The 15,347-nt window shown below is 43.8% G+C and overlaps 1 protein-coding gene across 10 annotated transcripts in view; it reads right to left on the bottom strand.

Annotated features, from left to right (window-relative positions):
* CACNA1B (calcium voltage-gated channel subunit alpha1 B) overlaps positions 1 to 15,347 on the bottom strand; it is a 470,003-nt gene that overhangs the window by 45,858 nt on the left and 408,798 nt on the right. For all 10 annotated transcript variants that reach the window (XM_073313878.1, XM_073313882.1, XM_073313876.1 and 7 more), the window contains 2 exons: positions 10,684 to 10,834; positions 1,765 to 1,892 (listed from right to left, as the gene is read on the bottom strand). In XM_073313878.1, coding sequence (XP_073169979.1) covers positions 1,765 to 1,892; positions 10,684 to 10,834 — 279 coding nt within the window. The remainder of the gene's footprint in view (positions 1 to 1,764; positions 1,893 to 10,683; positions 10,835 to 15,347) is intronic.

The following is a 15,347-nucleotide window of genomic DNA, read 5'->3' as shown; positions in this document are numbered from 1 at the left end:
GGGGAACAAAAAGAGGATGAAAAGCATAAAGGGGTTGGAGGCAGCTTGTGTGTTGTAGATGTACAAGTCTGAAGCCTTTTCACAAGAGAGCTGTATTTTGTGGAAAACACATTGCCCGGTGGCTTTGTGGGGAGGATGGGGGATAAGAAGTGGGTGGTAGTTTGTAAAAAAAAATTGTCCCCAGTACCATGTCCGAAAGCTGTAAAAGATCAAGGAAATGGTTCTGACTGCACTTCAGAGCATCTAAAACCTTCAGGTTTATGGAGTGCTCTTCGCCCTTTTAAAGCCTTCTGTAGAGGCTGAGTGTCCTGCGTTGTCGGAAAGGTGGCACGTAACACAATGGTTTTCTCCCCTACATTCGTTGCAATGTTTTCAAGTAAACTTTGCTCTGGGACCTGGTAACTAGGCAACCTTGTGGGAGACAACCCCCACTTCATCTCTACCCTAAAACTCTTCCAGCCTGACCCTTATTCTGTGGTAACATTCTCCTTCTCCTGTTATTGCAGTGTTTCCTGCCATGAGGGACCCAGCCAGTTGTGTGTAGGTTCCTCCGCTACCATATTTGGATTAAAAAAAAAATCCAAGGCAGATTTCATTCAAAACCTCACTTTCTGGGTGGGAGAAAAAAACCCTTTCCCTTAACAAGCCTGTATACCAAGGATGTTTTATTGGAGATTCATTGGGAATTGAAAAGGAGTACTTGTGGCACCTTAGAGACTAACCAATTTATTTGAGCATGAGCTTTCATGAGTTACAGCTCACTTCATCGGATGAAGTTAGGCTTAATGGTTTTTCTTCTCTTTATTGCTTTACATGTCTCAGCTTTCAACCTCTTGCCCCCAAACCAGCGTATTCTTAAAAAGATCAAAGATCTCATCTGTAACTTGCTGCCATTCAATGGATGTTTCCAGGATCAAAACACAATTTCTGATGATACCTCTCTATTTAAGTTGTATGTTCTAATCAAACCAATGCTCTATTAAAAAACATTCAGTCCTTCCTCCACTGCCTTGCAACCTATGTTGTCCCATACACCTGTTTAGAGTGGATGTAAAATGCTACCGGGTGTGAGTGGAGAATTATGATTTGATAGCATTTTACACTGATGTTGCACAGCTGAAAGTGATGACTTGACGTGCAAAGTACTGGCAAATCAGGGGCACACTCTTTAGGGAGGAATGGCACCTTGAAAACGTGAAAAGAAAGCTTCACTGGTTTTCCGTGACCTCAAAACAAATACACACTGTATTTTATTATTTTAAATTATTAAGGCAATTCTTGTCTACTAACAAATGCTACATAATCTTTGTGTATCTAGATTGATTTTAGAGAAATTAATCTCAAGTGTTAACTAACATGCTTAAGATGGCGAGAGATTCTACTTTTTCCCCCCTTCACATTGGAAATGAAAACCAAAGGTGTTCAGTTGTGTTTCCAGAAATAATAAATGCCTTTTCTGCATGACCATAGAGCTAGGATCAGGCACTCTGTTTGCATCGGACCCATTCGTTTTCTGGCACTGTTAAGGGTTTGAGTTTTTTTTTCTTTTCTGGTTCTCATATCAGCTAAAAGGAAATTCCCCTGTAACTACATCAGGTTTGTTAAATCTCAAGCGCACAGTGAATCTGGGTTGCAATGTTCACCTCCCCAGCTCTTTTCAGCTCTGGATTTTGTTTTCCTTGTGGACTTGTAGTCACATTAAAAACAGTATATGGACTATGTCTATATATATATTGTGTATATACATATTTGCTGTGTACATACCAGGCAGCTGGGTCGTATTCAGCCCAGACCCGAATGAACTCATCCAGGTGATGGGGTCCTAGGATGGAAGAGTCTCGTGTCAGGTACTCAAAGTTGTCCATGATTACAGCCACAAACAGGTTCAACATCTGCATAGGGGGAAAAGGATGTTGGGGTTGGGGAGAAAAGAAACACACTTGCCTTTTACCTTGTGGATTCAATTTAAGATGTGTAGCTGAAGAAGGTGGAAGAATGAAGCTGCAAACTGAGAATGCACTTATTTGCTTAGCGGGAGGTGTGGTTTCTCCACATCCCTATGTTTGCCTTGAAGTTGCACAATTTTTAATCTTGGTTGCACCCTCATCATCACGCAGTGTGGCACTGCTGTTACCATTCCCACGTCAGGCCAGCAAGAACTGGAGAAATCCTCCTGTGGGGCCTGTAAGTAACCCTAGCTCCTCACCCATTGGGAATAGCATGGTAACAGGAGACCCTCCCAACCCGACTCCACAGGCTGAATGCACTGCCCTTTCCCAGGAGCGTCAGTCACTGCAGGAGCAGAGCACGGGGCAGGCACATGGAGAGGCAAGGGAGAAGAGGAAGCACTCCTCCCATCCTTGCAACTAACAGGATCTGCAACCCTTCCACCAATACCCAGCAGCACCTTCTCCTCCACTTCTTAAAACCCCACCCTAGAGCATCCATCTCTGCCTCAGCATCCCCAGACAACAGCTCCTGCCCCACTGCCAGTGTCCCCCCAGTACCGGCAGCTCTCCACTCAGAAGGTCGGTCCCCATCCAACAGCACCCACCTTTCTCTCCAGAATCCACAAACCCAACCCCATCAACCACCTACATCAGGCCTCCCCAGACCCCAAAATAGCGCTGTTTTCTTGCCAGGATGCCAAAGAGACATAGGATGTGACTGGAAAGGATTGTGGGATTGGAACCATCGCCACTGATTGTTCTGGGGGGTCCTGAGTGGAGAGCCTTTGAGAACGCCTGGTTTAGAAGTCTGCTGTGAGTGTCAAGAAATAATATTAGAATTTGCTGGCTTAGGTTTTTTTTCCTGGCCACAGAGCCAGGGTCAGGAACTCCATTTGGCCCATTCTTTTTGGCAGCATTAAGGTTGTTTTAGGATGATCAGTAGCCCATATAAAAAGAGCTGCTGGTCTAAGTCCATTTCCCAGGCATGCACATCACAAAGCCCAACACTGCAAAGGGCACTAATCTGTCATGGGGCCAATGGCTCTTCAGGAGAATTAGGGCCTACTTGGGGTGGGGGGGGGGATGGACAGAGGGATAGCTCAGTGGTTTGAGCATTGGCCTGCTAAATCAAGGGTTGTGAGTTCAATCCTTGAGGGGGCCATTTAGGGATCTGGGGCAAAAATTGGGGATTGGACCTGCTTTGAACAGGGGGTTGGACTAGATGACCTCCTGAGGTCCCTTCCAACCCTGAGATTCTGTCTCATGAAAACCTTGTGGGCTAAACCTGGGAGCAATCAGGTGCGCCAGGTGACGCCCCTTTCGCTAATCAGCAAGGGAGCAGCTTGAGCTAGAAAGAGGCTGGTAGAAGAGAATAAAAGGCACGTTGATTAGAAGGAAGGGGGAGAGAAAAGACGCTCTCTCTAGAGAAGCCCTGCAGCTGGTGCAGGCTGGAAGAAGCCCACAGGGGGTAGAATAGGCCTGTGTGGGGCAGGCCCTGAATGTGGGCTTGGAGTTGACAGTGAGAACGCCAAGAGAACTGTCAGGATCTGGAGAAGGGAAACAGAGGCAGAGCTCATCTTGTTAGGATGCGAAGAGAACGGGCATAGGCCTCCATCCCACAGAGTCCTACAGGTAGAAACTGGCCCCGTGGAAGGGAGTAAGAAGGGGAGTCAATGTGGTAGAAGAAACATGTCTGGAGCAGAGTAGACTCCTGTGTGGGGAAAGCCCTGAGCTAGGGCCTACAACAGTGTGACCCTAAGAACTCCTGTATTCACACCCTACACACTATTGTAATAATCCTTGTACAAAATGTGCCTTATGAGGTATCACTGCACAAAGTAATTGCTCACTGGTCAATGATATCAGGATGAAATGTATGTAGCAACTTGACTTATATGTCCAGTTCTGAATTTCCTCTGCACGATGTTACTGGCCCATGTTCAACACCAGACAGCCTGGCCTAGGTAAAAGGGTTAAACAATTCTGTCCTAAACAAAGGAACCTGGGTATACCTTAATTTACACATATGCAGTAAACAGAGCCATCAAGCTAACAAGTGGAGGAGATTGAAAAAACAGAACAATTTACATTTTCACAAACAGCATGAAGCATTCTTCACCACCAGACTTCATGTCACCTTCCTCACAATTTGAATAAACTTTACTTTGGGGGATAACTTCAGAAGAATCCATTTCAGACGTTCACTAGACTGTAAAAGAAAGAGTCAGAGAACCCAAGTTCTCCTAAGAAGATAAAGGAACCAGCACTTAGGGTTTCCAGAGAAGATCTTGACCCGGGCTTGGGGTTGGGGTAGGGGTAGGTTCAGCTGTCCTTCTGGAAGACTGTGGGTGAGAAAAGCCATCTTGAACCCACACTGTAGGTTGCCAAGTTGAGTTTTAGTTACTAGAAAGCATGTTTCACTTCTGTTTTCTTGTAACCATTTCTAACTTTTTCCTCTTATACTTGAAATCACTTAAAATCCCATCTTCTAAATTGTAAATAATAAACCTGTTTTACTTTAATCTAAACCAGCAGTGTTCTGTTAGAACTAAAGTGCTTGTTAACTCCAGTTAGAGTGATAAGATGTTGGGTTTTCTCTCTTTAAAGGGCTAAACGGACCTTATTATTCCTCTGAATATTGCAGCAGAGGACTGGACATTGCAGAGCACATGGGTTTGGGAAAGTTTGGGACTGGGAGTGTGTTGAGGTCACCTTGCTAGTAGTAACCAATGCTGGGGGAAGCCAGGGTGGGGCTGTAGACAGGTTGCTAGGGTCAGAGTTGCTGATCCAGGGATGTATAGGGCACAGACACTCTCCGAGTGTCACCTGCATGCTTGTCTGCTGGTGTCCACAGCAGCAGAGCAGTGAGGCACCCAGGGATACAGGGCAGATGATGACACAACCCCTCACTGGTCTGGATTGCACCCCAGAATGTGACAAATGGATAGAAGGCAGGTTAGGTTCCCATGGGAGCAGGACGACCCCAGATAAAATGCCAGAGTCCCTGGGGGAGGGAGGCAGGCAGCATGGGGAGTCCTGCTAGAGAAGTAGTAGTTACTAGTTTTGCCTGAGAGAGGCCAAAGAAATATTACACTGGATTTGTTTGGACTTTTTATTATCTGAAAGGGGTTTGGACTTTATGACTTGGCCAGAGGGCTGAGCCGCGGAAGGCCCAGCCAGAGGCAGGTGGCCAGCAGGAGGTGCTGGGAACAATGACGATATACAGCTTCGCACCCTGATGCAAGGGGACACCACAGCTGGTGAGCACACGACCTTACGCTCCCTTTATGATCCCCTCCACAGAGGGTCAAGGACTGAATGGACCTTGGAAAGTAAAGTTCCTTCTCATCACCTAAAGACATTCCCTGCCTGGCAGGACTGAAGCACGCTGGGGAATACAGGCATACTGCTTCCCATTCGACTTGCTGCAGTGGATAGAGAGAGGAGTTTGTTCTCCAGGGCTGCTAATCCAGCACCTTTCGCCAGTGTGAAATTCAATACATATGTATTATTGTAATAGGAAACGTCTCTCTCCATTACTGAGGCAGATATGCAGCATGATACAATCCAGGTCATAACTGGTGCAATGTGATTCACTCTGTCTCTGTGGAGAAACATTGTTGCCTTATACATAATGCAGGCAGAAAGAGGCACAGGTGCTCCAATCAATCAACCCATCATTCGGAGGTATGCAGCTCCTCTCCTGAGAACACTTCCCAGTGCTGCTCAGATCAGAGCAAATCAAGACACAACAGCTCAGAGGAACCGGTCTTGAACCTGGATGTCCTCTGTTAGGATCTCAGAGATGGGACTCCTCAAAGGGACCCCAGGGATGGGAAGTATAGCGTGCAAAAGGCCTCTGCCTCCAAAAGCAAGATCTTAATACACAGGTTGGTAAATGTTCCTGAGAGATAAGGGTTCAACCCAACTTCTATTAAAGTCAATGGAAAACCTCACGATGACTTCAGCAGGAGTTGAATCAGGCTCAGACGGTAGAGTAGGAAGGTCACAGAAGACAGGTAAGATCATGTTTCTCTCACCCAAAAGGTGGAAGTGATGCCCATGTGCTGGATAAAGACCTGAGACGCATGAGGCAGCTTTCTATTGTTCTGCTCTCTATCCGTGGAGCTCGTATGCTGATGTGGGTGCTGCTTTGTGGCATGACATGGCGCACCAGGAACCAGTGCGGTGGAGCAGTTTGCCAGCTCTCTGCTAGTGAGCAACAAAATCAAACAGAATTTAGCGGCCTCCAGCTCCGCAGCATTGGCAAGTCATTAAAATGAAACCAGGCAATTAAGTCTGGGGCTTGAGTCTGTGGAGGGGGTGGGTCTTTGGTTGGGGGATCGTGTACAGGAAGTACTATTGCTGTTACTCATGACCCACTAATAAAGACATCCCCAGGCCCTAATTTACTGCCACAGTAATATACCATATGAATGCCAATGAATCACGCTTTAGACCTTTCTTCCAATTTACATGGTATTACTAACCCCATTTTACAGGTAAGGAAACTGAGGCACAGGAAAGTGAATTGACTTGACCACCTGGTAAAGTGGAGAACAGAATCCAGGTATCCAGGAGCCTGTCCCAGGCTCCAATCTACTAGAATTCTTTCAGGGTGTCAACAAGCATGTGGACAAGGGTGATCCAGTTGATAATAGTGTACCTGGACTTTTAGAAAGCCTTTGACAAGGTCCCACACCAAAGGTTCTTAGGCAAAGTACAGCCATGGGATAAGAGGGAAGGTCCTCTTATGGATTAGTAACTAATTAAAAGATAGGAAACAAAGGGTAGGAATAAATGGTCAATTTTCACAGTGGAGAGAGGCAAATAGCAGGGTCCTCAAGGATCTTGTACTGAGACGTGTGCTGTTCAACATATTAATAAATGATCGGGAAAAGGGGATGAACAGTGAGTTGGCAAAATTTGCAGATGACACAAAATTACTCAAGATAATTAAGTCCAAAGCTGAATGTGAAGAGTTACAGAGGGATCTCATCAAACTGGGTGACTAGGCAACAATATGGCAGATGAAATTCAATGCTGATAAGTGCAAAGTAATGCACATTGGAAAAAATAATCCCAACTATACATAAAAATGATTGGGTCTAAATTATCTCTTACTACTCAGGAAAGAGATCTTGGAGTCATTCTGGACAGTTCTCGGAAAACATCTGTGCAATGTGCAGTGGCCATCAAAATGCCAACAGAATGCTAGGAACCATTAGGAAAGTGATAGATAATTTAAAAAAAAGATCCTTAATGCCACTATATAAATACGTACTATGGCCACACCTTGAATATTGCATGCCACTCTGCTTGCTCCATCTCAAAAAATATATATTGGAATTGGAAAAGGAGCCGAGAAGGGCAACGAAAATGATTAGGGTTATGGAACAGTTTCCATATGAGGACAGATTAAAACTACTGGGACTAGAGCCCTGCAAATCCGCTGATATCCGCATCCGCGGATGTGGATATCCATGGACCATTTTTGCAGATTGTGGCTCGGATGTAGATACAAATTTTGTATCTGTGCAGGACTGTAACTGGGACTGTTCAGTTTAGAAAAGAGATGATTTATGGGGATATGATAGAGGTCTTCAAAATCATGGATAGTACGGAGAAGTGAAGAGGGATGTGTTATATACCCCTTCACATAACACAAGAATTAGAGATCGCCCAATGAAATTAATGGGCAGCAGGTTTAAACCAAAGAAAAGGAAGTACTTCCTCACACAACGCACAGTCAACCTGTGGAACTCATTGTCACGGGCTGTTGTGAAGGCCAAAAGTATAACTGAGTTCAAAAAAACCATAATACTTTCATGGAGGATAGGTCTATCAATGGCTATAAGCCAAGATGGTCAGGGATACAATTCCATGCTCTGGGTGTCCCTAAACCTCCAACTGCCAGAAGCTGGGACCGGGCAATGGGATGGATCACTCAAAATGACCCTGCTCTGTTCATTCCCTCCGAAGCATCTTACTCTGGCCACTGTCAGAAACACGGTACTGGGCTAGATGGCCCATTGGTTTGACCCAGTATGGCCATTCTTATCTTCTTAAGGACCTGGGAATGGACCGTTGAAAATGCTTCAGTCACTTATGAGCATAAGTCCCATTTTACAAAGTAACAGACACTTAGGAGACTAAGTCTCATTGAAAATCAGTGGGACTTAGGTTTTTTAATACCTAAGTCTTTTTTGAACATAGGACCTAGGCTCCTAAATCACTTGGGTGCTTTTGAAAATGTTACTCCTAGACTATACTTTCTCAGGATCCCTTCTGCTATCGCCAACATGCATTAGGCTCAGTTACACTTAATACTGCCTCCTCAGACAGAAACACCGATAAGAAGAGGTGGCTAGTGAAGGAGGTAAGAGCTTACCTGATGGCTTCCATGCAGCCACCCTCCTGCCTGCGTGGCACTGAAGGCCACTGACTACATCAGGGCTGCTGAGGCCACTGAAATAATTCCTGCTGAAGGTACTCGGCTCATTTTGTGGAACTGAAGCCAGTACACTTGACCAGTATGTACACCTGACTATGTGTTCTCGGATACACATTAGCTACACAGCAGGCTGTTCCATGCATAATAATTGCAATCCCAAAGTTCTCACATCCATGGCATCTTTTTCAAGTTTGGGGCTTGATCCAAAGAAGTCAATTGGAGTCTTTCTTTTGACTCCACTGAGTGTTGAATCAGGTTCAGGTTGGAAGTATCTGCTCACCCCCCTAGGATCAAAGAAAGCAATTCTCTTACAGCCACCCCAAGCCTCAGAGTAGGAGTCAGCGGCAGGACCCTGTCTCCTCTCCTCTTTCTGCACTGCCCAAAAGAGGTGGTTGGCCACAGGGGGGAGTGCATGTTGCACTGCCTAAGTGATGACCCAGCAGGTGAACTGGAAAGCTATGGGAGGTGGTTCTCCCCTGAAGGTGGTGCAGTTCTGTGTCGGCCCCAGTGCAAGGCTGGGTCTACACAGGTTTATTTAACTGCTACAGAGCAACTTTTACAGTTGCTCTATTTTTTAGTTTGACTTTATATCAAAGGGCACAAATTAAACAAGGAAAATGATGCCAAACCAGACATCCTTAAAGCCCCTGAAGCAATGTTAAAAACCAATACATTACATAATTTTCCCCAACTCTGTGATGTAACAAAATCTAATAAACCATAAATACACACCCTGCTGGCAAGGCCGCTGCTCTATAATGGTTTAATTGTTTGTGGGGAACCACATGTTTTATTGCAATGAAGTACCAAGTACATTTTAAAAAACGAGTAATGGGTCTGTCCTGAAATATTACAGCTGGCTTACTTTTCACGATCTATTTTTGGAGCCCCGCCTCCTTTCCTTAACTCTTCAGCCTGGGGCCTCCCCATGGCCTGCCAATGAACGAAGGGTGTCATCCCAGAGCTTTCGGGAGCACTGACTCAAAGTGTAAGATCATGCAGGGCTGTATATGTCACAGATGTACGCCAGCTTCCAATTCTGCTACTACATTTTGAGTGTGAAAATTCGGTGACATTTTTTTCACGGGGGTGGGGAGAACCCAAGGAATGTTAATGGACTTTTAAATAGAGAATTTCTGATGTTAGGTTAGGGATTTATAAAGGAAAACTTTAAAGTGGTGGAGTTCTAAAGGAATCAGTAAATGGACTCAGTAACTTTTTATCAGCTTCCAGGGTGCTACAAATTTTAATCCATGCAGGAAGGAGTGAGATGCCAGATGCCAAGGAGAAGGCTCCAGCTGGCCAAAGGACGTCATGGTGAACTATGAGGTGGTACGTCTCCCTACAACATATAAATTCCATATGAAGCTAGTTTTCCTGGACAGAGTCTTTTGCGGGTAATAGGGATTGGCTGCATTTGTGAAGTTCTGATTCATAAACAGCTCTTAAATTTTAAGGCAATCTCTTGTCTGTACAGTGGAAAGCAGTGAGGAATCATATGTAGAGTAGAACAGATAAATCCTGTTTGCCTTCTGGTAAGTTTCAGAGCTGTGATTTCAACTCTTCAGACTCTGAGTTTGTTCCCTATGTACCTGATTCTCCATTCTCTGACACCGATGGAGTTATGTTAGCATAAAACCCCTGCATCACTGAAGGTGGAATCAGCCTCCAGGACTGGATAGCCTTTCGTTTGTTTGCAAGGGACTGGCAAAACTTGGTTTTTGTTAAATGACGAGTTCCAGCCCTGCCTGATGAACAATGGCAGAATCAGCTTGGTGTGCTTCTTTCACCTTCGTGACTGAAAATTTCCCAAACACTGTCAGTGGAAAATTATCAGGTTTTACCCCCAACAAATAAAATACAAACTTGATGCTTTCTGAAAGCAACACAGAGCCGACCGTGTCCCTACCACCCCAACCCCTCCCCATTCTTCAAAAGCCCATATAAAAATGGAGACAAAACAGATTAATGTTTAATTCCATAAATTAGACCCCCCTCCTGGGGAGAAAGATAAAGACCTGTGCAATAAACTAATTACTAAATTACCTCTTTGGAGATTAAAGGGTTTTTATCACCATGATAATAAATGCTTTTTAATGGAACTGTCTTGTAATGTTGTCTAAATCATAATTAGGAAGCAGCAGAAAACAAGGATTTGGGAAGGAGAAGAGGGACCTACTCCGTGCTAAATGTGAAGGGAGCTGAAGGAGTTAGCAAGGGCTGATGTGATGCCTGCGGTTTGATAAGATGGAAAGGAAGCAGAAACTCGGACTGACTTACCAGAAAGGAACAAAGGAAGATGAAGGAGACGAAGTAAAAATAGGCAAAGTCGCTGCCACATTCGTTTTTGGTGAGGCCGGAGAGTCTGTCGCAGGCTCTGTTACTGAGGCAGGACAGCATGATTTCGTGCCAAGCTTCCCCGGTGGCACTCCTACAGATGGGGGACAAACATTCAGTGAAAGGCAAAAGGGTGAGTTCTTTTGACTGCAGAAGTGTACATCATTAGGGGTAATAGAGCTCTGCCCAGCACACCTGGACCTGTTACAGGAGATCAAATTAACCAAAAAGACACCATCTAAAAATCTTTTCTAAATTCTATTTTGAATTCCTTTATTAATTTTTTATTACAAACTACCTCCTGCTTGTATGGCTGGCTTTTGTGTGTTGGTATGCGTTCTTGGAAGCAGTTTGCACTGGCATTTACTGTACCTGATTCATTTACCAACTTTGTGAAACAAAGAAAGAAATGAAAACGATCCCCCCCCAGCCACCTTGTTACAGGGAACCAAAATCAACCTGACAAGGATAAACGGAATCTGTTTCTGGAAAGTGAAAATAGATTAATTGAAGTCAGTCAGGTACAAAGGAAAAACGTAATCAAAAAAGATTAACCCCCCCACCCCAAGTCCAACAGCTGTGCCTTGATGGTGGCTGAAAATCAACAAAAACAGACTCTTCTGTCTTAATCTATCATTTTAGGTGGATGCATCAGAATATTGTGGCCTAGCACTCTGACACAGATGCACTTTTCTTATGAAAGTCTCCTGGGTTTTTCTTTAACCTCTTCCCCCCTCTCTCTTTCCTTAGGTTATATATGGCAGCAGTTCCTGTAGTAAGAAACAGATGTAAATAGAACCTTAAATTTTCCCAAAGTGACTCCCAACTGTCACACGCTATTTAAAAATAAATAAATTCACCAATCCCAGAGGGACTGAGCCAAATGTATCTTCTCCCATAGCAGTGGTCACTTCTTGTCTCTTTTCCGAGCATTCTTCCATCAAATGACTGAAACTTAGCTTGTATGTAATGTAATTGCTGCCATGTTGGTCCCAGGATATTAGACAAGGTGGGTAGGTAATATATTTTATTGGACCAACTTCTGTTGGTGAGAGAGACAGGCTTTTTGAACCACACAGATCTGAAGAAGAGCTCTGTGTGTCTCAAAAAGCTTGGCTCTCTCACCAACAGAAGTTGGTTCAATAAAATATATTACCTCACCCACCTTGCTTCTGACACTTAGTTTCACAGATTCCTAGATTATAAAGCCAGACGGTACCATTATGATAATCTAGTCTGACTTCCTGTATATCACAGGCCAGAGAACTTCACCCAATAATTGATGCATCAAGTCCATAACTTCTGCCAGGGGGCCTGATTCCCCACCTTATGTAGCTGTTTACATCTGTGCAAAGTGGGCGTAAAGTGCTGCGGCTCTGAAGTCCTAACATATTTGTTATTCCATTTTTTTCCCCCCTAAACTTTATAAACTCCAGTGAACCCCAATGCTGGTGAACGTTGCTGGACTGGCAGCCTTGGGTGCTGAAGCCCTGTGTTTAACCATAGGATATTACAGCATGGACAGTGAAAACCTCCCACACAGTACCCGACTCATGTGCTTTGACCCTGATCCTGGGGCCTGATCCTTTGACCTTTGATCCTGATCCTTGATTCCTCAGACAAGTCAGAGTAGCCACGAGACTTCTCTAAGTTGTGCAAGATACAACTGGGGATCATCAGAGTCAGGCCCCAGACCTTTGTGTACCCTTCCACAGTGAAGTCAGCTCTAGGCCATTCAGGAATTCCCCCCTTTCTAGGAGTATCCTCAGCTGGCTGGTTAAACTAGCCTTTCAGTCCCCAGTGCTGCTGCAGCTACAAAAAAAGGGGCCTTACCAGGAGCCAGGATCTGGCTTGAAGGATCCAGGGGCAAGATTGAAAAAATCTGATTTTATTACAATTAATAACATAAGAACGGCCATACTGGATCTAACCAAAGATCCATCTAGTCCAGTATCCTGTCTTCTGACAGTGGCCAGTGCCAGGTGTCCCAGAGGGAATGAACAGGTAATCATCAAGTGATCCATCCCCTGTCACCCATTACCATCTTCTGGCAAACAGAGGCAAGAGATACCATCCCTGCCCATCCTGGCTAATAGCCATTGATGGACCTATCCTCCCTGAATTTATCTAGTTCTTTTTTGAAACCTGTTATAGTCTTGACCTTCACAACATCCTCTCGCAAGGAGTTCCACAGGTTGACTGTGTGTTGTGTGAAAAAATACTTCCTTTTGTTTGTTTTAAACCTGCTGCCTATAAATTTCATTTGGTGACCCCTAGTTCTTGTGTTATGAGAAGGAGCAAATAACACTTCCTTATTTACTTTCTCCACACCAGTCATGATTTTATACACCTCTATCATATCTCCATTTAGACGTCTTTTTTCCAATCTGACAAGTCCCAGTCTTATTAATCTCTCCCCATATGGCAGATGCTCCTTACTCCTAATCATTTTTGTTGCCCTTTTCTGAACCTTTTCCAATTCCAATATATCTTTTTGAGATGGGGCGACCACATTTGCAAGCAGTATTCAAGATGTGGGCGTACCATGGATTTATATAGAGGCAATGTGATATTTTCTATCTTATTATCTACCCCATTCTTAATGATTCCCAACATTCTGTTTGCTTTTTTGACTGCCGCTGCACATTGAGTGGATGTTTTCAGAGAACTATTCACAATGACTCCAAGATCTCTTTCTTGAGTGGTAACAGCTAATTTAGACCCCAGCATTTTATGTGTATAGTTGGGATTATGTTTTCCAATGTGCATTACTTTGCATTTATTAACATTGAATTTCATCTGCCATTCACCCAGTTCTGAGAAATCCTTTTGTACGTCTTCACAGTCTGCCTGGGACTTAAGTATAATGAGTACGTTTTTTTTATCATCTGCAAATTTTTCCACCTCACTGTTTACCTCTTTTCCCCGCTCATTTATGAATATGTTGAATAGGACTGGGCCCGGTACAGACCCCTGGGGGACTCCACTATTTACCTCTCTCCATTCTGAAAACTGACCATTTATTCCTACCCTTTTTTTTCTATCTTTTAACTAGTCACCAATCCATGAGAGGGCCTTCCTTCTTATCCCATGACTGCTTACTTTGCTTAATAGCCTTTGGTGAGGAACCTTGTTGAAGGCTTTCTGAAAATCTAAATACACTATAACCACTGGATCCCCCTTGTCCACATGCTTGTTGACCCCCTCAGAGAATTCTAGTAGATTGATGAGGCATGATTTCCCTTTACAAAAACCATGTTGACTCTTCCCCAACAAATTATGTTCATCTATATGTCTGACAATTTTGTTCTTTACAAGTTTCAACCAGTTTTCCCGGTACTGAAGTTAGGCTTACCGGGGTCACCTCTGGAGCCCTTTTTAAAAATTGGTGTCACATTAGCTATCCTCCAGTCATTTGGTATGGAAGATGATTTAAATGATAAGTTACAGACTACAGTTAGCAGCCCTGCAATTTCACATTTGAGTTCCTTCAGACCTCTTGGGTGAATGCCATTTGGTCCTGGTGATTTATTATTGTTTAGTTTATAAATTTGTTCCAAAATCTCCTTTAATGACACCTCAGTCTGGGGCAGTTCCTCAGATTTGTCACCTAAAAAGAATGGCTCAAGTTTGGGGCTCTCCCTCACATCCTCAACAATGAAAACTGATGCAAAGAATTAATTTAGTTTCTCTGCAATGCCCTTATTGCCCTTGACTGCTCCTTTAGCATCTTGATCATGCAGTGGCCCCACTGGTTATTCAGCAGGCTTCCTGCTTCTGTTGTACTTAAAAAGAATGTTTGCTATTACTTTTTGAGTCTTTAGCTAGCTGTTCTTCAAATTCTTTTTTGGCTTTCCTCGTTATATTTTTACACTTCGTTTGCCAGAGTTTATGTTCCTTTCTATTTTCCTCATTAGGATTTAACTTCCACTTCTTAAAGGATGCCTTTTTGCCTCTCACTGATTCTTTTACTTTGTTGTTTAGCCATGGTGGCTCTTTTTTGGTTCTCTTACTATGTTTTTTAACTTGGGGTATACATTTAAATGGAGCCTCTATTACGGTGTCTTTAAAAAGTTTCCATGCAGCTTGCAGGGATTTCACTTTTGGCACTGTACCTTTTAATTTCTGTTTAACTAACGTCCTCATTTTTGTGTAGTTTCCCTTTCTGAAATTAAATGCTACAGTGTTGGGCCACTGTGGTGTTTTCCCTGCCACAGGGATGTTAATTTTAATTGTATTATGGTCACTATTACCAAGTGGTCCAGCTATATTCACCTCTTGGACCTGATCCTGTGCTCCATTTAGGACTAAATCAAGAACTGCCTCTCTTCTTGTGGGTTCCAGGACCAGCTGCTCCAAGAAGCCGTCATTTAAGATGTCAAGAAACTTTATCTCTGCATCCCGTCCTGAGGTGATATGTACCCAGTCAACATGGGGACAGTTGAAATCCCCCATTATTATTGAGTTTTTTATTTTAATAGCCTCTCTAATCTCCCTGAGCGTTTCAGAGTCACTATCACCATCCTGGTCAGGTGGTCAGTAATATATCCCTACTGCTATATTATTATTCAAGCATGGAATTACTATCCATAGAGATTCTATGGTAC

This window comes from Lepidochelys kempii, chromosome 16, assembly GCF_965140285.1.
Source record: "Lepidochelys kempii isolate rLepKem1 chromosome 16, rLepKem1.hap1, whole genome shotgun sequence".
NCBI classification, from domain to species: domain Eukaryota; kingdom Metazoa; phylum Chordata; order Testudines; family Cheloniidae; genus Lepidochelys; species Lepidochelys kempii.
This window is presented reverse-complemented; position numbering and strand designations above follow the sequence as displayed.